Source organism: Sus scrofa, chromosome 3 (genome assembly GCF_000003025.6).
Source record: "Sus scrofa isolate TJ Tabasco breed Duroc chromosome 3, Sscrofa11.1, whole genome shotgun sequence".
Taxonomy (NCBI): Eukaryota; Metazoa; Chordata; class Mammalia; order Artiodactyla; family Suidae; genus Sus; species Sus scrofa.
Genome location: NC_010445.4, coordinates 5,387,309 through 5,409,594, shown reverse-complemented (window position 1 = coordinate 5,409,594; position 22,286 = coordinate 5,387,309). Strand labels below are relative to the sequence as shown.

General features: G+C 52.9%; 1 protein-coding gene across 2 annotated transcripts in view; it reads right to left on the bottom strand.

The window, feature by feature from the left end:
- The window catches only part of LMTK2 (lemur tyrosine kinase 2), an 86,986-nt gene continuing 65,071 nt past the window's right edge, over nt 372–22,286 (bottom strand). For both annotated transcript variants that reach the window (XM_021086090.1, XM_013995356.2), the window contains exons 9-14: nt 21,579–21,700; nt 15,495–15,644; nt 11,753–14,711; nt 5,256–5,388; nt 4,851–5,090; nt 372–3,961 (exon numbers count right to left, since the gene is read on the bottom strand). In XM_021086090.1, coding sequence (XP_020941749.1) covers nt 3,933–3,961; nt 4,851–5,090; nt 5,256–5,388; nt 11,753–14,711; nt 15,495–15,644; nt 21,579–21,700 — 3,633 coding nt within the window. In that variant the 3' untranslated portion in view covers nt 372–3,932. The remainder of the gene's footprint in view (nt 3,962–4,850; nt 5,091–5,255; nt 5,389–11,752; nt 14,712–15,494; nt 15,645–21,578; nt 21,701–22,286) is intronic.

Below are 22,286 nucleotides of genomic sequence, written 5' to 3'. Positions count from 1 at the left end.
AGCTCCCACCAGGAGAGCAAGGAGGGGCCCCTCAGGACACAGCAAGAGCTGATGAGCCTCTTAGAGCTGGATCTCAGAAATGCTTCTTCAATTCAGCAATAAGTGCAAAGGCTTTGAAGGACAGAAACACGCCACGGCAGCGCCAACACCACACGCTACCTTGTCTAGCAATTAGACAAACCTTCGTGTTCTCAGTAGCGTGGGTGGGGTTGGGGGGGGCTATCTGTCATGGAAAAAGCCACCCCGTCTCCAGAGCCCAGGGCATTGAGTGACCTAGGGCTGCAGGCTACAGCGCCTACGGCAGGGCAATGCCCGGGGTCACCCGCCCCTGGCCTTACATGGTGGGAAAAAACACAGAAGAAATGCAGCAACAGAGTTTATAAATATATAACTATATTTATTTTGAATATTAAATAGTTTTTAAATTACAAGCAATTTATTGAATCACACTATGCATCAATATACAGTAAAAATCTTACAATGTAAAAATGTACACAATTTCAACTGAAAGTTTATTAACTGTTATATTGCCGTGAACCTCTTGCAACGGTTTTAAAGCTCAATCGGGAAACCTGGCGGTGGGGGGGGGGGAGCCTCACTTGCAGCTGGCATGAAGCGGTGGGTACACACAGCGGTCTTTTATTAAGATCTGTCTACACCTGTGCCAACCCGAACACCTTAACCATGTTCCAGCCACTCAGATAACAGGTTGTTGGTAATTCAATACCGGCAACACGTCTTGTAAGAGTTTGTTCATATACTGGAGAGAGGGTTTTCCTTGCGGAGAGCCAAGACTTAGGCCGACCCCCTTAGTACTTAGGAACGTGTTTTTCTGGAGATTTAAATCTGAAGTTACCGTGTGCACGCCTTCTTACGGTAAGGCTACTTCTCCTGAGGCTACTATCTTGAAGCCCCTCCTAACGGAAACCCAGCGTCTGCAGCCTGTTCACTTCTGGAATTTTCAGGTGACAGGCTGGGTCCAGTAAAACCAGGAGCTGCCTCCCTTGGGCCCCGTCCCTCAGGACAAACTTGCACTAAGTCATCGACCCTACAAACACCTAAGGAAAGTGTCAGTAAAAGGAAGAGGTTTTGAAAGGCGTTTTACGGCAGCAAGACAGAATACAAAGACTTTTCTTAGAAAAACCCATTTCTATAGAAACGATCGCCCGTACATTTAAAAACAGAACAGATGCTCTGTTTTCTGTTCAGCTAGTAGCTTCCTGGAGCCTTTTCACTCTTAAGACGAATGGCTTCTTACCCAGATGCACTGCCCCAAGGGTCAGAAGGATGTGGGGGGCACTGTGCCCACGTTTCTCTTTCTGGCTTAGGACCCAGTCATTGGATCACGCAAATTAACATCTAGCTAGGAAGGAAATGAAGGTGAGATTATTTTTATGGTGGGATTTAAGATATGTAAACTCCACCAAAGTCAGACTGATTCCAAAGGAGGCCGGGAAACACCACTTTGGACCCGGTATTACCAACCTCACCCATAGTATCTAGAGAATTCCACTGATGTTATCTCACTGGGTAACGTATTAGAACAGGGACGGGTTGAAAACTCCACTGCTGGTAACCGAGTCAAAAGAAACTGAATCAAACAACGAAGCACATGCTGACATTTCAGAAATGGGCTGAAAATTTTAATGTACATCATTTCCTGTGTATTGCTTGAGATTTTAAAAGAACATGTTAATTCACATGTTTATTATAAATATAAAATCTTCCCAACCATGCAACACCACACGACGACCTACTACTCCAACCACCCCCCCCAGACTTTGTGTATAAAATGTTTTTGGCAATTAATTATGAGAAGCGATACAGACCTTAAGATAAATTAAAATGGGAATGATGTTGCTAAAATCTCCTTAATCGTCGTGAAAAAGCGCAGCCCCCAAACATCAGCGCACTTGTCCCGGGCTGGCTGTGTAAGAAGACTACTCTACGGAGCTGCTAGAGTTTCGTCATTACACTGGAACGCCTTAGACCTATAATTTGAAAAAACTAGTATAACTGCCTCTCACTTCTCTTTCAACCGAGACTGGTAGGTAGATGTAAAAATTCAGAAAACTCAGACGTCTTCATAGCAAGAAATTCAGAGTCAGAAGTTTTGGCAAAATCACTCCCGATGCCCTGGGGTCCGGCTCTGGCAGTGCTCTGGGCCCACGCACGCCGGGGGAGGCGGGGGAGGTGTGCCTTCCCCTCGGAATCTGCTCGCTCTGGAAATTATTGCTCGTGTGAAAAGGGAGTGAGCCAGAATGGATAAGAAAGGCCCCGGCACACTGCGTCCACTCTAGCCCCGGCCTGGGCCCTGGACGGTCGGTCACCCCAGGGGCCTGCCGGAGGTGGGGAAACCGACTGGCACTGGCCGAGCCCTGGGCGGGGCCTGTGGGGACCCAGACCCGAGGCCCCCCCGGAACCCAGGCGGACCCTCCTCAGAGCAGCACTGCCATGCTGCTGCCAAAGCACGACTCGAGGACTGCGGAGGGAGGTCGGCTCTTTCTCACAAACGCCCGGTTCCTGCCCATGTCGTGAGGTTGCACTGGACACGCTCGGTCCTTTCAGAGCAAGGGGGGACTCGGTGCTTAACGAAGAAGGGAGGGGTCAGTGCAGATGGGCCCGGGGGCTCCGGCCACCCGGGCTGCCTGAGGTCCCGACCAGGAGGACGTGCTGGCTGTGGAGGCTCCGCCGCTGTCCCTTGTCCCTCCTCACGGCCGGAGGACAGACTGTGTCCCCTTGGTCACACAGACCAGTCACACCTGGACGGGACATGATTGGAAGGGTTGTTCTCAGGGGAACAGTTCAGCCCCAGGGGCTGCGAGGAGCTCGACACCTCAAGTGCTCAGAGAGAATGAACCCCAGCATCCCTGGCCCCACAGCCCTCCGTGGAGCAGCTTCTACGCCCAGGAGAACCCCAGCTTCCTGCAGGAAGCAGCTGCAACACGAGGACCCCGAGACCACCGCCGTCCGCATTTCTGAGAACCGAGCCGGGGAGGCGGCTCTGAGAGGAAGAGGACCGCGGGGACCTGGACGGTCCAACCGCAGCCGGGCGCTCAACCCCCTGTCCACTTGTAGCGAGAGGGTTTTTAAAAGTCGGGGTGGGGGGGCGGGTGGGAGAATCACGCAGAGGGGCTGCAAGACCCTTCTGCTCCCCAGAGAAGCCCCGCGTGCAACAGAGAAACCACCTTCCAGAGAAGAGACAAAAATGTGTTTCATTCAATCAACAAAACAGAGCAGTCTTTTGGGACTCATCAAAAATATTTCCTATAAGAACATAAAACACTAACATTCAGAATCACTTTATCATTTACGAAAAAGTACCGTATGTACAGTTCCAACAACTCTAAAGACAGCATGACACTCAAAATAGTGAAGCTTTACAAGTACCATGCAGAGCAAACAAACTATAAAACAGAAGAAAAAAAAAAATCAAACTAGTGGATAGCACCAGCTTGACCTGCCTTATTTTCCTTGAATAATTTAAGATTCTGTACAGTATCAGGGGCTCTCAGGACATTTACCCACAGTGCAATTACAGAAAGCAATTAGTGATCTCTTTAAAAACAATAAATATGGCTCACTGCTGCCAATTCCCACCACTGGCCCCGGGGCCCTGCGCGCAGGTGGGAGGCACGGGTGTGGACGTGGAGGACGGACACCTCGCGTGGGACCCACCCCCAGCCGGCGCCGACAGTCCCCCCCACCGCATCGCCCGGGGCTCCCAGGACGGCAGAGGCGCGGGGCGTGAGGGCAGCAAACTGCACTGGGCGAGCCGGACGCGCCACGCCGGGGCCGGGCACCCCGCAGCGCTGTCCCTCGGCCTCCTGGGTCCTCCTCCCCGCCCTGCGTCGGCAGCTGTCGAGGGGGCGCCGCTGGTCAGCTGGGAACGCCGCGGGGAGCAGCCTGGGCCGGAGGAGCCTCCGCATCCCCTAGTCTTTCTCTCCGTCTTCGCTGCTTCCTATTCAGGAGAGAGCAAGCAAAGCTGGGTTTTTAAAACGATCGTCACAGATAAAAATAGTGTGCACAGCATCTGATCTTCGCTGCGGAAAAAGGAACTGAAGCGAGAAGTGTGGCCATGGGCCACCTGGCCGAGCCGCGAGCCGCTTCCGGCAAGAGCGGCACCTGTCAGGCTCTCTCGCAAACACATCTGCTCGGCTCACACGCTGCTCAATGTGCTGCTTCGGGGGCAGGAGAGAACCTGCTCTGACCCCCACGGTCCCCCCCGACGGGCCATTAGGTAACGGGCACTATCTGATCGGCACAATTAAGCACAGCACAGACACAAACAAAAGCTCTGTGTGTTTCACAGTTATTATTTGATGAGCAAACTTCACATCAGAAAGTGTACCACTAACACTTATCTTCCCATCTAGCTGTGGGGAGAAGGGTCCATATGTTCAGATACTACTTCAAATGTGCCCCTCCTGCCCGGGCCCTCTGGTGCCACCCCAAGACCAGGACTTAATGGCAAAATCAACATTCCGGGGGAAGGGCCAGAGTGTGCTCGGGCTCAAGGCCAGCGCCAGGGCTGCATGTTCCTCGGAGCTAAGCTTTCTCAAGAGCTGCTTCTCTCCTGGGCAAAGAAGTCAAAACGGGGGCGGGCGGCCAACAGCAAAGGGGGAAAGAGGAGAGGGGCGCGTGGAGCGGCCGCAGGGCACGTCCCAGCCCCAGAGCCCCGGGCAGGCAGGCAGGCACGGAGGCCTGAGAGTGGGGGACGAGGCCCCCGGGCGCCCGCAAGGCTGAGAGCGCGCGTTAGGAGGGTCGGCGCCGTCTTCCCGGCAAACGGCAGAAAGCCCCGGGGGACACGCAAGCAGCCCGTCGGGGAGCCCCGGCCCCGGCCCGCTCACCTCCCTGCTCGATGTCCGAGTCTGTGAGGTGCGTGAGAGAGAAGCTGGCGATGGTGGCGGGAGAGATGGAGAACCGGGAGTAGGGCGCCGCGTGGGGCCAGCTCGGCTCTGCGCTCCGGGGCGGCGGCGGCGGCGAGAAGTACTTGGACGTCTGAAGAGAAGCCTTGGACCCGAGGAGGTGACTTGCCTTGGACGAGAACGGGTCTGGGGAGAAGTCATCGTCCCACTCGAAGCCTCCACCTGCAAGCAGAGAATCCACCCGTCACGACAGAGCGCGGGCGCCGGCAGCCCAGCGGCTCCCGGGCCACCAGGGGCCCTGTAAGCGACATGCGACGTCACCTTCAAACAAGCGTACGTTACATCATCTCCCAGGTTCTCTTTCAACTCCCCAGTGAGATGAGGTACCTTCTTCATCAGTCGAACTTTCGGAATTCAGGCACCGGCTCAGGCAGGGGGAGCCCGACGACGGCGCCGGGCTGCTCCTCTCGGGCCCCAGGGCTTCTCCTCCGCAGCGGCCCAGCTCTTTGGTCGGGGTCTCCTGAAAAGCCGACGCAAGATCCCATCAGCCCACGTGTGTCCTGGGAGGCCGGTGCCGGCGGGGGGGACAACCGCTGGCCAGCTCCCCCTCGGGACGTGGCTCCGAACCCTGGGCGGACGCGCACAGCGGCCGAGGGGGGCCTCTGAGGGGACGGGAAGTCAGAGGTCAGCAGGCAGCCTGCTCCACCCCCCACCGTGCTTCTGGCTCTGGGTGCAGGAAGGGGGTCTTCGGATGCTTGGAGAGAGGAGACAAGAGCCCAGATTTTTCCTTCTTTCCCCTCCCTTCTCGTGCACTCCTAGGTGGCAGCAACAGGGGCGGCCGGGCCTGTAACCCAGGGCGGTGAGCTTCCTCTCGGCCTGGAGGAGCTGCGATGCCGCCAGGCTGCTTCTTCCCTCGGTCCTCCCGCCGTGCAGCTGGCCTCAGAATGGGGTAAGCCGAATCCCAGCTTTCTGGCCGGAGGACCAAAAAGAGAAGGCCCACGACGTCGACTCCATGGGAGTGGGGAGCCCAGAAAGGGATGCCATCAGGCTGCTGTGACCCTGGCTTACCCTCAGCGGCTCAGGGGGGATCTGACCCCAAAGGGCACAGCCAGGCTTTGAGAAGTGAGCGGCAGGGAAGACCACTGCCAGGGCCCAGTCTCGCAAGAGATGGGGTCAAATAGCACAGCAAAGGCTTTGACAGGGGACCCCGATCTCCAGAAGGGGTGCAACTTGCGCCCTGAACCCAACCAGGTCAATGCCTTCCTGAGATAAAAATACCAACGTTGTCCACAGAATCTAAACAAGACATAGGATGGTATAATTCACAGGAGAAAAGATAATTACAGATGCCAGTGCTAAGAGTCCTTAGATACTGGAATTTCCTGAAAAAGACTACTATAAAACATTCCTACAAGTAAAGGAACGCACACTTGAAATGCATGGAAAAGTCTCAGCAAAAGAATAGATGATAGGAGTTCCCTGGTGGCTCAGTCAGTGGGTTAAAGACCTGGCATTGTCACTGCTGTGGCAGAGATTCGAACCCTGGCCTGGAACCTGCACATGCCACAGGTGCAGCCAAAAAAAAAAAAAAAAAAAAAAATTATAAAAGGAATAATGAAATGCAAATTTCAGAACAGAAAAACACAACCACTGAAATTTTAAAACTCTCAGGATGAAGAGCTCCCTGGTGGCTCAGTGGGTTAAAGAGCTGGCATTGTCAGTGCAGCGGCTTGGGTTTGATCCCTGCCACAGGAACATGTGCATGCTGCGAGCAGAGCCAAAAAAGGGAGGGACGGCTGGAAGTAAAACAGGGGGCACTGTCTGACAAGGTTCTGTGATCCATCAAGCTGAAGGCAGCAAGGGGAGGTGTGGTCCCTAAATCCCACTTGAAATGGTACAACACTGATTCTAAGTAGGCTGTGAAGAGTTAAGTTCATACACTGGAACCCCAAGAACCACTCCAAATACTACACTAAGAAGATAATACAGTAAAATATACAACGGACAAAAGATAATACTAAAAAGCGTTCTCATTAACCAAGAGAAAGCAAAAAGAGGAAGAGATAACCAGAGGAACAAACAGAAACAGCAAAAATTTGTTCACCTAAATTCAAACATGAATCATCTTGTTAAATTCTAAGTGGCCTAAAAACAACAACAACAACAACAAAAAAAAACAATTAAAAGAGAATTTCAGAATGCATTTTTTTTTTCTTTTTTGCCCGCCGTGCTGCACAGCACATGGAGCTCCCAGGCCAGAGATGAGAGCCGAGCTGCGGTTGCAATCTGTGCAGCAGCTACGGCAATGCTGGATCCTTCACCCACTGTGCAGGGCTGGGGAATCAAACCTCAGTCCAGTGCACCAGAGACACAGCAGGAACTCCAGAAGAGATTTTTAAACTCACCTAACTACATCGTAGCCACAAGAAACTACTGTCAAGTACAGGGAGGTAGACAGGTTACAAGGATGCAAAAAGAGAGAGCATGAGAATACTAATCAAAAAAAGCTGCAGTAGCTTTATGAGCATCAGACAAAGAAACGAAGAAGGACATGAGATAATGACAAAGGGTCAACTCACCAAGAAGATACAATCTTAAATGTGTGTGCAACTAACAACAGAGCCATAAACCAGACGAGGCAAAAACTGACAGAAATGAAAAAGGGAAACACACAAGTACATAATTATAGTCGGAGACGTCAACATTTCTCTCTCAGTGATCAATAAGCCAAGGAGAAAAATCCACAACGATGGAGAAAAAAACGAACATTACCAACCAACTGCATCTGACAACCCCCACCCCCCAGAAGCAAAACACGCCTTCTTTCAGGTGTGTAAGGAACACTCACCAAGACGGACGATGTTCCGGCTCTGAAACAAAACAACACATTTAAAGGAATTGAAACCCTACAGAGTGTGTTCTCTAACCGTGATGGAATCAGACCAGAGATCAGTAACAGAAAAGCGTAAGAAAACCTCCAGCCCTTGGAAATGAGACAAGGTTTTTAATAAGTAATCCATGAGTCAAAGAGAAAGTCTCAAGCAAAGCCAGAAAATACGTTGAGCTGAATTGAAAAGACAACATTAAAATTTGTGGGATGGAGGTAAGTAGTCCATAAAGGGAAACGTCTTATTAAATACTAGTATTAGAAAGAAGGAAGGAAAGGGAAACTTCTCATTAAACAGTAATATTAGAAAGAAGGAAGGTCTCAAGTTCTAAGTTTCTACCTTAAGACTCTAGAAAAGGAAGAGCAAAAGAAATCCAAAGCAAGCACAAACAAGAAAATAATCAAAAGATAAAGCAGAAATCAACAAAATTAAAGAGAAAAGAAAAAAAATTCCATTACACCAAAAGCAGTTCTTTGAAAAGATCAATAATAAATCTACACAATCTCTACCTCAGAAAACTAAATATAGAACTACCGTATGACCCATCAATCCCACTCTTGGGCATCTATCCGGACAAAACTCTACTTAAAAGAGACACATGCACCCATATGTTCATTGCAGAACTATTCACAATAGCCAGGAACTGGAAACAACCTAAATGTCCATCGACAGATGAATGGATTAAGAAGATGTGGTATATATACACAATGGAATACTACTCAGCCACAAAAAAGAACAAAATAATGCCATTTGCAGCAACATGGATGGAACTAGAGACTCTCATACTAAGTAAAGTAAGTTCGAAAGAGAAAGACAAATACTGTATGATATCACTTATATCTGGAATCTAGTATACCGCACGAAGGAGCCTTTCCACAGAAAAGAAAATCATGGACTTGGAGAACAGACTTGTGGTTGCCAAGGGGGATGGACTGGGAATTTGGGGTTAATAGATGCAAACTACTGCCTTTGGAATGGACAAGCAATGAGATCCTGCTGTAAAGCACTGGGAACCACGTCTAGTCATTTCTGATGGAGCATGAGAATGCGAGAAAAAGAACATGTGTACATGTATGTGTGACTGGGTCACCTTGCTATACAGCAGAACACTGACAGAGCACTGTAAACCAGTATAATCGAAAAAATAAAATCATTTAAAATAAAAACAAATTAAAAAAAATACATAAATCTACACAATCTCTTCCTGGAAGAGGAGGAAATAGAGTTGACCCCTGAATGTCGCAGGGTTTGGGGCACTGACCCCTGCGCGGTTGTATCACCACTTTTAACTTTAAAAGTTGGCCCTGCGTGGAGTTCCCGTCGTGGCGCAGTGGTTAATAAATCTGACTAGGAACCATGAGGTTGCAGGTTCGATCCCTGGCTTTGCTCAGTGGGTTAAGGGTCTGGCGTTGCCGTGAGCTGTGGTGTGGGTTGCAGACGCGGCTCGGATCCCGCGTTGCTGTGGCTCCGGCGTAGGCCGGTGGAAGCATCCCTAGAAAAGGCAAAAAGACAAAAAAAAAAAAAAAAAAAAAAAGTTGGCCCTGCGTATCTGTGCTTCTGCATCCACAATACAACCAACCTTGGAGCGGGTGGTACATAGTAGGAATTTCGTGGAAAGAAAATCCACACATAAGTGGGCCTGTGTCATTCAAAGCCACGATGTTCAAGGATCAGTGTAACTTCCCACCTTATGAGACCATTACCTTGATACCAAAACCAAAGACAGCGGCGCCAACGCAAAATCAGCCAAATAAGCAAACCTGCTGCCACGTTACAGATCAATGCGCTGCATGAAACAGACAACACAACCCTCAATAACGTATCTGCACGTCAAATCTTGCAACATGCGAGAATAAAACCTTACAACCAAGTGGGCTTTATTTTCCATGGAGGGAAGGCTGATTCAGTATTGAAAACCACAGTCGAGGTAACCGAACGTACACATCCCAACAGAAGATGAACCTCGGAGTTCCCGCCAAGTCGTGGGGAAAATGCACTGGAGAAAACTCAGTGTCCATTCAGGATAAAAACTATCTCAAACCAAGGACAGAAGAGGATTCCCTTTGTTACTGTTGCTGTTGTTTTGTCTTTTCTAGGGCCGCACCTGCGGCACAAGGAGGTTCCCAGGCTAGGGGTCTAATTGGAACGGTAGCTGCCAGCCTGAGCCAGAGCCATCATAGCAACGCAGGATCCAAGCCATGTCTGCAACCTACACCACAGCTCACGGCAACGCCAGATCCTCTACCCGTGGAGCGAGGCCAGGGGTCAAACCCGAAACCTCATGGCTCCTAGTCGGATTTGTTAACCACCGAGTCATGACGGGAACTCCAAAGAGGATCTTCTTAATTTGATAAAATGCATCCACAAAAATCCTACATCATAATCAATGGTTAAAGACTGAGTGCTCTTCTCCTGAGGTCGAGTCCAAAGCCAGGAGGTCTATACTCATCCCTCGACTATTCAACACTGGGCTGAAAGTCCCAGCCAGTGTAATATGAAAAAGAAATGAGATACAGTTTGGAAAAGAATAGAGAAACCTGCCCCTAGGGCAGACAACAAGATTGACTGTGTAGAAAATCACAAGGAGTGTGAAAACAAAACGAAACAAGAGAGAATGCCTCGAACTAATACGTCAGTAGGGCAGGATACAAAGTCAACACATAAAAATCAATTACATTTCTATGTACAAGCCAGGAGCAGACGGAAACCAACATTTTAAAATTATGTTTTATAATATTTCCTTAAGAGATGAAACACTCAGGCATAAATCTAATAAAACACACAGAGCATCTGTATGCTGAAAACCACAAAACACAAAGAACTAAATAAATGCAGAGACATACCGAGTTCATGAACTGAAAGGCTCAAGAGAGTAGAGACGTCAAGTCTCCCCCAAAAGATCGAGATCTACGCAATTCCCATCGAGACCCAGCGGGTATTTTTGTGAATACAGACAAGCTGATTCTAAAATCTACACGGAAAACTGGAGGAACTGCAAGAGCCAGAACAATTGTGAAAAGGAAGACAGACGAGAGGAATCACCCTCCCAACGTGAAGACTTCATACAAAGCTTCTTAGGAAGACCAGGCGAGAGGTACTGGCGAAGGGGTAAATCCACAGACCAATGGAAGAGAAAAGAAAGTCCAGAAGCAGATCCATAAGAAGGCAGTCATTCAATTTTTGACAAAGCTGCAAAGGCAAGTCAATGGACGGAGGCTGGACAAGAGGCCGAGAGGTCACGTTTTGGCTCCGGGCACTAAATACGGAGGAGGGAAAGCACACCTAAGGAGAACCCCGGGACCCCACCTTCTGGAACCGGAGCCCCACTGACAGCCCAGCTGACGGGAGAAGCATGTTCAAGAGCCACGAAGACGACTCAACAGAGAACATTTAAAAACAAGTCTGAACGGCAGGCTACCTCATTTTTAAAGAAGCCCCCGTCTGAGCCCACTGAGCAGAGACGGGCGGCGGGGCTCGCTCCCTGCCAGGAGGGCCCGTCCTGTGCCGGGTCCCTGTCCCTGCTCCACAGGCACTGCCACTGGTCAGCGTCTCCAGGGCTATGGGCGAGCCACAGACGGTTCCAGCACGCACCTGCGCACTGGGCAGTGCTGCCGACTGTCAGACTCTAAAGCCCTGGTCTGGAGAGGGTAACCAGTCTCCGGAGACCCCTGCCCGAGCGCCCAGGGTAACCAGTCTCCGGAGACCCCTGCCCGAGCGCCCAGGGTAACCAGTCTCCGGAGACCCCTGCCCGAGCGCCCAGGAGGAGCCTGCAGATCGCCTCCCTTCCCTGAACGGGGGGTCCCCGGGCAAACCACGTTTCTGCGTGTTTTTGGAACTGTCACCGTAACGAACCCCAACTCCCTTTTCCTGAGTCATCATAAGACAATCGGAGACCTCGGATGGGAACCAGCCAAAGGGAGTGCACTCGCTCTCACCTCCCCCCCGCCCCCCGTGTTCTGGAATTCTCTAACATGACCATGTGGGGGCAACAGATACCTGGTCAAACAGGTAGACGGTGACGTCATCAAAAAACGTCACCGCCTTCTTTTCTTTCTTCCAGTCGTTGGGCAGCTGGTCCGCGGCAGCGGCCGCGCAGGGTTTCAAGAGGCTCCGCAGGTGCTGCCCGTCCTCGCTGCTGAGGATCACGGGCACCGGGTGCTCCGTCTCGTCCTCCGACTCGGAGCTGAGGCTGTGCAGGTTGAAGGCCCGCAGGTCCTCGTCCGAGTCGTCGCTGTTCTCGTCTTCCTCGTCCGCGTCAATCCCATCCTCCGCCAGGTCGAGCATCCCCGACACGCCGAGCTTCCCCAGGTACTTGCCTTCCACGTCCGGCTCCTTCAGCTTGGGGCCCTCGCCGTGGCCGCCCAAGGGCTGCTCCACCGCCGGGGCCGCCGGGCCGCCGGAGCGGAGGGGCGGGTGTGCGAACGCCAGCAGCTCGTTGGTGTTGGTGCCGGTGGAAGCCAGCGCGCAGGGGGGCTCCTCCTGGGCCTCCAGGTCATCCCCGCTGCTCAGCTCCGAGTTGAGCAGGCTCGAGGGGCTGCCAGCCTCGTCGTCGTCGTCGTCGTCGTCGGGAGAGGGCGGCTCCTTGGGCTCCTTGGACACGGCGGCTGTCGCCGGTTCCGACGGTCCCCTTGACTCCGGGTGACTGGAGGTGTGCAGAGAGGGGGGACGGCTTCGGTCCGGCGGGCTGCTGCCGGTGTCCGGGCCACAGCCCTCGGCACCGGGACGCTGCCCGGGGACGCCGGGCTCAGCGGGGCGCTGGTCCTCGCCCGAGGCAGACACCGAGGCTCCCGGCACCCCCTCGGACCTCTTATCGGGCTCAGAGTCGTTGTCTGAGAAGTAGGCGGAGTCACGGTACGAGCCCTGGGAGCCGGGTACGCCAGTCTTCGAGGTCATTTCTGTGCCTCGGTGCCCATCAGCTATGTCTGAGACGACAATGACAGGGTTGGGAGCCAACCCGCCGTGAACGCCGTCCCCCAGCGAGGCCGCGTCAGGGGCGGCAGCACCGTCGGGGGCCGGGTGCAGCGTCCACTCGGGGGACTCCAGGTTCTCCGTCTCGTAGCCACTGTCCGCGGGCTTATCGGGGGGCAGGAGTTTCTGCGGCGTGTGAGGGCCTAAGGAGCCCAGCAAAACCTCGTGGACGTCCACCGAGTCCAGAGAGTCTGGGGTCTCCACCGACTGCTCTGAGGTTGGGATGGGCGTCGACAAGCTGTCCTCTAAGAGGCTGTCCTGACTGGCAGAGTCCGAGGAGAGGGCGGACACCAGGCCCCCCTCTTCTGCGGGGGCATCCTTACCATCCGGCTGGTTTGGAGTCTCAGCGGCCACGTCTCTCTCGGGCAGACCTCGGCGGCGGTGCTCCTGTGAGGGCAGTTGACTCTGTAAGCTCTGCCTCGATTCTGGAAGGCCGCTGCCCATACTCACCTCGCCGGCAGACGTGTCCCGGACAAGAACTGAGTGGCTCTGGGTTGGTCGCAGGGCCTCGCTCTGGGGAGCGGGGTCTCGGGACCCGTCGCCGGTGGAGGGGACGTCCCCCAGGGCAGGCGCAGCCTCCGGGTGTGCCTGTCGGCAGAGACCGTCTGCAAGGACCCCCAAACACGGGGGCTGGGCTCCGCCCTGCTTCGGGGACACAGCTGGAGGCGTCCCCTGTGTTTCGAGCGAGGTAGGAGGTGCCTGCGGGGAGGGTGGCGGTGCCGCGTCCCCAGGGCTGCCCCCGGGAGTCGCGCCTGGGTCTCTGCCCCGCGAGCTGACGTTCCCCTGCGACAAAGAAGAGCCTGGTCTGTTGTCAGCCACCTTAAGCTCAGCATCCAGCGAGTTTCTACTCGGAGCTCCTAACAGAGTTTCAGGGGAACCGGCATTTCCAAGTTCTGTCTGAAGAGCGTTCACAAGCCCTTTGCTGGACGAGGAGTCTTTCAGTAAGTTCTTCTCCTGAAGAAATAGAAAGTTTTCCGACAACTCTTCAACATCCAGCCAATCCGGACGATCCTGGTGCAGGAGGCTTTCTGATGCGCAAAGAGGCTCGCAGTCCACAAGCCTGTGGGGCTTTTCTTTCTCCAAGGGCCGTGGCATCACTGACTCTTTGGGGTCATCCAAACTTGAGCTTAAGGGGCCCGGCTTGAAGTCAGCCTGAACGCCGTTGAGCTCCAGCAAGTCAAGTATTTTTTGGTGACTGGGCAAGGCCTCCGATTTGCCGTGATCGCTGAACAGCCTGTTGAAAGGGCTCTCGGGGCCCTTGGTGACAGGCACATCCTTGGGGACGCTGGCGCCCCGGGGGTCCGGACTGTGGTGGAAGAAATCCTCGTCTGTGCTGGACTCCTCCAACTCAAGGTTCCTGCGGGTCAGACACTGCGGTGCCTCGTCCCCGCTTCTTCCTGGATTATCCACTTCGGTTGTGAGCAGCGCAGGCGGGAAATCGAGCTCCAAGTTGCCACCGCTTTTTTCCTCGAGTTGGATGTAATAGTCGCTTCCGACAGAGAGGTTGTGGGCATCAAAAACGGGCACCACGCCGGGGGCCCGCGGGGGGACGTCCTGGCCGCTGGCATCTTGCTCCCCGGGCCCGGGCTCTGAGAGCGAACTCTCAAGAACTTGGGTGGGGAAGAATACGCTCGCGTAGGACAGGGCTTCGTCTGGGGGGCCGCGGTCGCGCTCGGCGAAGTGGCCGTGCTTGGCCGCCTCCCAGACGCACTCGAAGCTCAGGCCCCGGCTGGTTTGGGTCACGGTGAGCACCTCGTCCACCTCCCGGCCCAGCCGGTCCCGCGCGAAGTGGTCGAGGATGGGGAAGGCGGCGGCGTTCGCGGCGTCTCTGCTGCTGGCATTGGGCTTGAGCGCGTTCCACTGCTGCTCAAAGTCCACCTCCGAGTCCCGCTGGCTTTGCATCCGCAGGTAGGTGAGCAGTCTGTGCACGTCCTCGGCTGCCGGCCTCTGGTCTGGGGACAGCCAGCAGAACTGCAGGACTTCATACCTGAGCGACAGAGAGAGGGGGTGAATGCACGGACCACAGACTGTCTTCAGGTGGGAGCTCACGCGGACCCCAGGCCGCCTCAGCACCCGGAAGCCCTGACGCTTTCCTCGGCACTGACCACCGGAAGGAGTCCGGTTCACAGGGAGATCAGGAGAAAGGGCAGGTGGAGAAAGACAGTCTGGCACTTTCTGTGTCCGCAGGTACCACTGCAACTCGGCGGGCTTGTCACCCGCTCGCCTGGAGTTCTCTCAGGACTGAGCCACCGAATGTAGAAGCAGCTCTAAAATGCTCTCCTCAGGAGTTCCCGTTGCGGCGCAGCGGAAAGGAGTCCGACTAGGAACCGTGAGGTTGCGGGTTCGATCCCTGGCCTCGCTCAGCGGGTTAAGGATCCGGCCCTGCCGTGAGCGTGAGCGGTGGTGTAGGCCGGCGGCTGCAGCTCTGATTAGGAACTTCCATATGCTGCGGGTGTGGCCCTGGGGAAAAAAAAAAACATCCACAACAGGAAGCTCCCTTAGAACTGACTTTTCCTTTAGTTCAGACTTAGTGTCACTTTTCTTACTGCACATAGTACATACGTTTCTGCTCGTTCTACACACGTTCAAAACCAGCATGACATTTTAAAAAAGGGGGTGTTCATTCCAAAATCGGTCGTGAATAACAGGCACGCGATGACGACGTTCTGCAACACTTGCTATTTGAAAACAGGGAGCACCTGGCCAACACCCGTGGAGGGAGACAGGAGTTCCCCAGCTTCCGAAGAAAAGGCGACACGGCGCTACCCACCATCTGTCCGAGTAGGGCTGCTCCAGCTGGGGCTTGGGCAGCTTCGTGTCTCTCTCTCGAATGACCTGGTTGAGGACATCCGCGTCGGAAAGGCTGGAGTAAGGCTGAGCCGCATTCTCAAACAGCTCCCACAGCGTCACACCCAGGGACCTGCGGGAAGAAGGAAACAGCTACTTCTCGCTCCCTCCGAGGCCGGATCCAGAACACCCGCGCTTCCCTGTGTACGGTCGCTCGCGGTGTGAATAGCACAAGGGGTCTACAGAAAAGGCTGCTCAAGACAGCTCTTTAACACGATTTTAAAAGCAAGCATTTCGGGAGTCCCCGTCATGGCGCAGTGGTTAACAGACCCGACTGGGAACCGTGAGGTGGCGGGTTCGATCCCTGGCCCGCTCAGGGGGATCGGGGTCAGGATCCGGTGTTGCCGTGAGCGGTGGTGTAGGCCGACGGCTACAGCTCCAACGAGACCCCTAGCCTGGAAACCTCCATATGCCACGGTGCGGCCCTAGAAAAAGACAAAAACAAGCATTTCCATTCAAATGACGACCACAAGGATACCTCCCTGTGTTTACTGATGGAGCATTCCTTTAGGCGTCTTGGCCCTTTTGCAAAAACTCCTGAGAAGGAGGTAACAGGTGTCACTACAAGGAGGCGCTACCGACTGTCAACTTTAAACCTCGAGATTATCTGCAAGATCATGACGATGGCCTCGCTAAAGAGCAGCAGCAGCAGCAGCAGGGCTCCATGCGAGACCAAGGGCCGGAGCTCCGCGCCCATTCACAACAGGAATGAGCACTGGAAATTGTCACACACACACACACACACACACAGCAGCAGGGCTCCATGCGAGACCAAGGGCTGGAGCTCCGCGCCCATTCACAACAGGAATGAGCACTGGAAATTGTCACACACACACACACAGCAGGGCTCCATGCGAGACCAAGGGCCGGAGCTCTGCGCCCATTCACAACAGGAATGAGCACTGGAAATTGTCACACACACACACACACACACACACACACACACACACACACACACAGCAGCAGGGCTCCATGCGAGACCAAGGGCCGGAGCTCCGCGCCCATTCACAACAGGAATGAGCACTGGAAATCGTCACACACACACACACACACACACACACACACACACAGCAGGGCTCCATGCGAGACCAAGGGCCGGAGCTCTGCGCCCATTCACAACAGGAATGAGCACTGGAAATTGTCACACACACACACACACACACACACACACACACAGCAGCAGGGCTCCATGCGAGACCAATGGCCGGAGTTCTGAACTGAGTTCTGAGCCCTGGGGTGGGGAAAAAATCCCATTCACAACAGTAATAAACACTGGAAATCTCCACACACACACACACACCCACACACACACCCACACACCCACACACACACACACGCGTCTTCCCTGTCAGCCCCAGACTTTCCCTGCTGTAGTTATTCCTTTGAGTAGCTGGGGCTCGCAGGCCCTTCTCGGTCCTTGTCCCACTGCCCGCAGGCCCAGCACTGCCCCCGCTAAGGTCAGGGAGGCCTCCTCTGCACCTGCTCTGCGTGGTCGCTGTGTTCCGTCCCACCGTGTGGCCCAGTCTCTTCTCGGCAATGGCTCCCAAACCTGGCTGATTATCTGTGTCATCTGGACCCTGGCCTTCGGACCCACCCCCGAGGACTCTTCGATGGGAGACGTGGGCGCAGCTTAGGAGGCTGCATCTTTCAGAAGCTCCCTTGTGGAGTTCCTGTCGTGGCTCAGCGGAAATGAATCTGACTGGCATCCATGAGGACGCAGGTTTGACCCCTGGCCTCGCTCAGTGGGTTAAGGATCCAGTGTTGCTGTGAGCTACGGTGTAGGTCACAGATGTGGCTCGGATCTGGCGTTGCTGTGGCTGTGGTGTGGACAGCAGCTACGGTTCCGATTTGACCCCTAGCCTGGGAACCTCCATACCCACAGGTGGGGCCCTAAAAAGACAAAAAAGGAAAAAGAAAAAATACAGATGACCCACAGTAGCCTAAATTGGTCCTTGTCTCGAAAGAACTCAGGGATTTATTGAAAAAAATGTATGTGGATGTTAAACTTCAAAGAATATAATAAAAAAAACATATACGTTATAAAAGCTCCCTCGCAACGCGGGCGTCCAGGCAGGTTTGAGGTTGAGTTTCCGTGACTAAGGTCGACACCCACCGGAAAGCTTGTGTGAGTAACAGGCTGGATTCCAGTAAGTGAGTTTATCACCCGACCTCGCCAGAGTGCAATGTAACGTGCCAGCTAAACTCTCTTAGGCTGCTTTCACACATCGGTGCGAAAATCAACCTATTCAGTGTCTAAGCGGAGAGGGCAATTCCATCCAAGGACACAGTAAAAGGACCCAGATCTCCAATCCCACTCCAGAAGAACTGGGAGGGGCAGAGGGCCCCTGCGGAGGCAAAGACCTTTAAGACACTGCCAGGGACGTGAGGGCGCCTACAGCTGAGCTGAGGAAAATGAGGAGCTCGCGGGAAATGCTGAGGACCAGAGGGGCCCGCGACCAGCAGCACGGGGAGGGTTATCAGCACAAGCCGGGGCTGGCCCCGGGCAGATTTCTCAGTTCCTCCAAGTCCCGTCTGTGCCCAGGCAGGTCTGCTTCAACACCAAACCCTCTCCAGCAGCACCCCCATTCTGCAGAGAACATGAAGCTCGGGGTTCACACCCCCTCCCCCACGTTCACAACCTCCCTTCGGCATCCCTTTCTCATCTGCTCACGTGGAGCAGAGGCTCCGAGGCGGGGCTCCGAGGCACAGTCCCGCCCTGCCCTGGCGCTCTCTGTCCCCTCTGCTTTCCTGTCCAGTCTCCCCCCACGGCACCCCCCCAGGACAAGCGCCAGCAGTCACTGCCTCTATCCCCGTCTCTCCGGTTCTTCACCTCGCACTGGCTTGTGCCTCCCTGAGGACCACGGAGCCTCTCTCTTCTGGGAGGAAAGATGTCCCGAGGCTCAGCCCCTCTTCCACCACACTCGCTGAGGGAGGTCCCCCTCACTCGCCCCTGGCACCAAGCAGTGTGGCCCCTGCCTCTGGCCAAAGCGGGCACCACTGCCGGCCCTGCTGGCAGAGACGTCTCAACCTGTCAGAAACAAGGGGGAGGCTCTGGCTCTGGGAACACAGGCTAAGTCTCCAGGTCAATCACCCTGCTGAGAACAGGAAAAATACAAATGCGGCAGAAAAGGCGTATTTTTAAACGCATCCAAGAGCAGTTGAAGCGTTCTCATATGGTGCAGTAGGTTGAGGATCTGGCATGGCACTGCAGCAGCATGGGTTGCTACTGTGGTGCAGGTTTGAGCCCTGGCCAGGGAACTTCCACGTGCCATGGGTGAGGCCAAAAAATAAATAAATAAATAAATAAAAAATAAAAAGAGCAGTTAAGATAGCAAGAGAATCACCCGGACAACATCTAGAGCTTAGAGAACTAAACAGAACCGAAGACCACTTCTGACTGGGGTATCTATCTGCTGACGCTCAGAACTTGGGCTTCGGTGTCTGTGGTTTACAAGGCCCAGTGGGCATGAGGATGGTGGTGGCCGGGCCAAGGCCCTGCACCTGCCCAAGGTAAGAGGTCTCCAGAGACCTCCTCACGGTGGGCATACACCTGCCCCCTGCCTCCCTCAGCAGCCTGGAAGACAAGCTGCCTTGGTAGCGAGGTGCTCTGAGTGAATGTGTGAGTGTGAATGTGAGTGTGAATGTGAGTGTGTGAGTGTGTGTGTGTGTGTAAAACGGAGGGGTACAGGCCCTAAGAAGTTGTAACCACAGAGCTGGTCGTTATTGGGACCTGCAACCCCACATCACACCATCTGAGCACTCTCAAAGACCTCAAGCTCAGAACACACACGCCTGGATTCGAGCAGTGTCTCACACGACAGGACCTCCTGGTGCCCGACAAAAACGAGTGCGGACCCTCTGCAGGAATGGTTCCTGATTCAAGGTTTCCAAGATCCTCGCCATAAAACTACTGCCCACAGACACAAGGCACCATCAAGAAGCGGGAAGATCAAATCCACAAAGACTTCAGATGCTGGGCGTACCTCATGGAGGCCATAACCTGAGTATTAGAAACACTGGGACAACCTTTAAAAAATCAAAGTGACCTCCTAAAACCAAAAAGGCAATAAGGGAATTATAAAATTTAAGAGAAGAAAAGACACAGCTGAAGCGAGAACTGTAAAAACAGAATTAGTGGCTGGAGCACAGGTCTGAAAAATTATCTAGAATGTGGCACAGAGAGCCAAGGAGATAGAATATATGGAGAAAATAAGAGAAAGAAGACAAAGCAAGAAGTGCGTCTAATCAAACTTCCAAAAGCAGAAAAAAACTGGCCAGAGGAAGCATCTGAAGGGTTAAGGGCTGAGAACACCAACCGAAGCCAGGGAAAGCCAAATAAACCCCAAACAGAAAACCACCAAAAAATCCACACCCATACACACAATAACAAAAACCAAAAGACAAAGAGGAGAGTTTGAAAGCAGCGAGAGAAGAGCTCCCTTGTGGCTTAGCAGGTTAAGGATCTGGTATTACCACTGCTGCGGCTTGAGTTACTGGTGCAGGCTTAATCCCTGGCCCAGGAACTTCCACATGCCATGGGTGTGGCCAAAAAGGAAAAAAAGAAAAGAAAGGCAGCCAGAGAGAGAACGTCACATTACCTTCAAAGAGCTTAGGGAGACTTACAGCTGACTTCTCGAGAGCAACAATGGAAGCCAGAAGACGGTGGAGTGCGATCTTCAAAACGCTGAGAGAAAAGAACTGTCATCACGTAAAAACAGACTTTGGGAAGGAGGACAAATTAAAGGTAAGCTCAGACCTCCTCTAAAAAACTAGGAGTCTGCTCACAGCCGAACTAAAAGAAATTCTGAAGGACACACTTCAGACAAAAAGAGAGTGATCCCTGATGGAAGGCCTGAGGGTAAACAAAAGAAAACCCAAGAGCAAAGCGGTTTGATTATGCGACTCAACGTAAACAAACACTGATGCTTAAAAAATAATAAAGTCTTGTGGGGTTACAAGGAGAAATTAAGGCGGTGTGGCTGAGTGGTCTAAGGTCTAAGATACCCAACAGTGATGACATACAATTCTGTGGGTGTGGGTGTGTGTGTGTGGTGTAAAGCTAAACCGAGTTAAAGTATGTTAAAGGATCTTGGAGTCCCGGTATTGTCCGGAAAGGCCAAATGAGAACTATTATTAGACCAAGGTGAGCAAAGTGTACATATTAATATTTCTAGGTTAACTAATACAAGTGTATACAGCTCTCAAACTAAGAGGGAAAAAAAGTTCCTAAAAAAAAAAATCAATCCAAAAGAAATCAAGAAGAGAAAAAACAGAAAAAGCAGGACAACAGCACAAACAAGTGTGGATAAAAATTAAGAAAGCTGTAACAGAAATTGTTAGTCAAAGACTTAGATACATTTTTTTCAACTTCCATTAAATTTTACTTTTTTCTTTTTTTGTCTTTTTGCCTTTTCCAGGGCCACTCCCACAGCATATGGAGGTTCCCAGGCTAGGAGTCTAATCGGAGCTATAGCTGCCAGCCTACAGCACAGCCACAGCAACACCAGATCCGAGCCCTGTCTGAGACCTACACCACAGCTCACAGCAACATCGGATCCTTAACCCACTGAGCAAGGGCAGGGATCGAACCCGCAACCTCATGGTTCCAAGTTGGATTCGTTAACCACTGCGCCATGACGGGAACTCCAAAATGTATTTATTACAGTATTTATTACGTAATGATCCAAACCTCTTTCTGTATTTTTCATATACTTCAGTAAATATTTATTAAACATCTATTATAAGCCAGGCCCTATACCAGGTACAGAAAACAGCTCTGGTTCCTGCTTTTATGGAGCTTATCACCGTCAAATGGGTGAGCAAAAAGTGAGCACATCCCTGCAACTGTGGCAACGGCTATGACGTCCGTAAGTTGTCTTCTTCACACTGTCAGGCGCTCCTGCGTGCCCACGTCTTACTCAAGCACTTTCCCTTACTCGAAAAGCAAGAACGTATTAGGACTTTGCTAATGACAAGAGCCTCACAGAACGGGTAAATCAGTACGTACCAGATATTACTATACTTAGTTTGATCTGCAGTTAGTAGTCTGTCTTGAAAGCTGGTTACTAATTCTGGAGCAGTCCATCGCAGAGGGAAGATTTTTTTATCATCTGTTTCCATGTAATCCTCCTGTTAGAAAGCACAGAGTATTCTGAGTTCTGTAATACTTTTAATGAGTTCAACGATTTAATTCCAAGTCACTCTTAGAAAACACATACTTCACCCGAAAAAACAAGGCAGAAAAAGAAGTGGGCATGAGACAGATTTTTCTGGGCAGAAGGTGGCAGGGGTTTCCTGAGGCCTCCTGGGCCTCTCGAGCGGACCTCTGAGCCCTGAACGCTCGCTCAGTCACCTTTCCTGGAAAAGGAAGGGACTCCACGTCTGATGCGCAGAACACAGACTCGGAGCAAAACAGCTTTTAGAACATGCCAGCAGGCCCTATCCCCGAGCAGGGGAGCCGGGCCTGTTAATGAATAAAAGTGCAGGTTTTCAAGTCAGACAGACTGGTGGAGGCCACGCTCAACCATTTACCAGCTATGCAACTCTGGGCAAGCAACAAACACACCGAGCCTTGCTCCTGATCCGTGCGATGAGGGTGACACCACACCTGGCTCCCTGTACGGTCAGGGTTAGGAGAGGTCAGGCGGGTGGGTACGTCGCAGTGCCCAGGTGGCATGCAGCAAGCGCTCAAGACACTAGAGCTGCTGTGGAGACA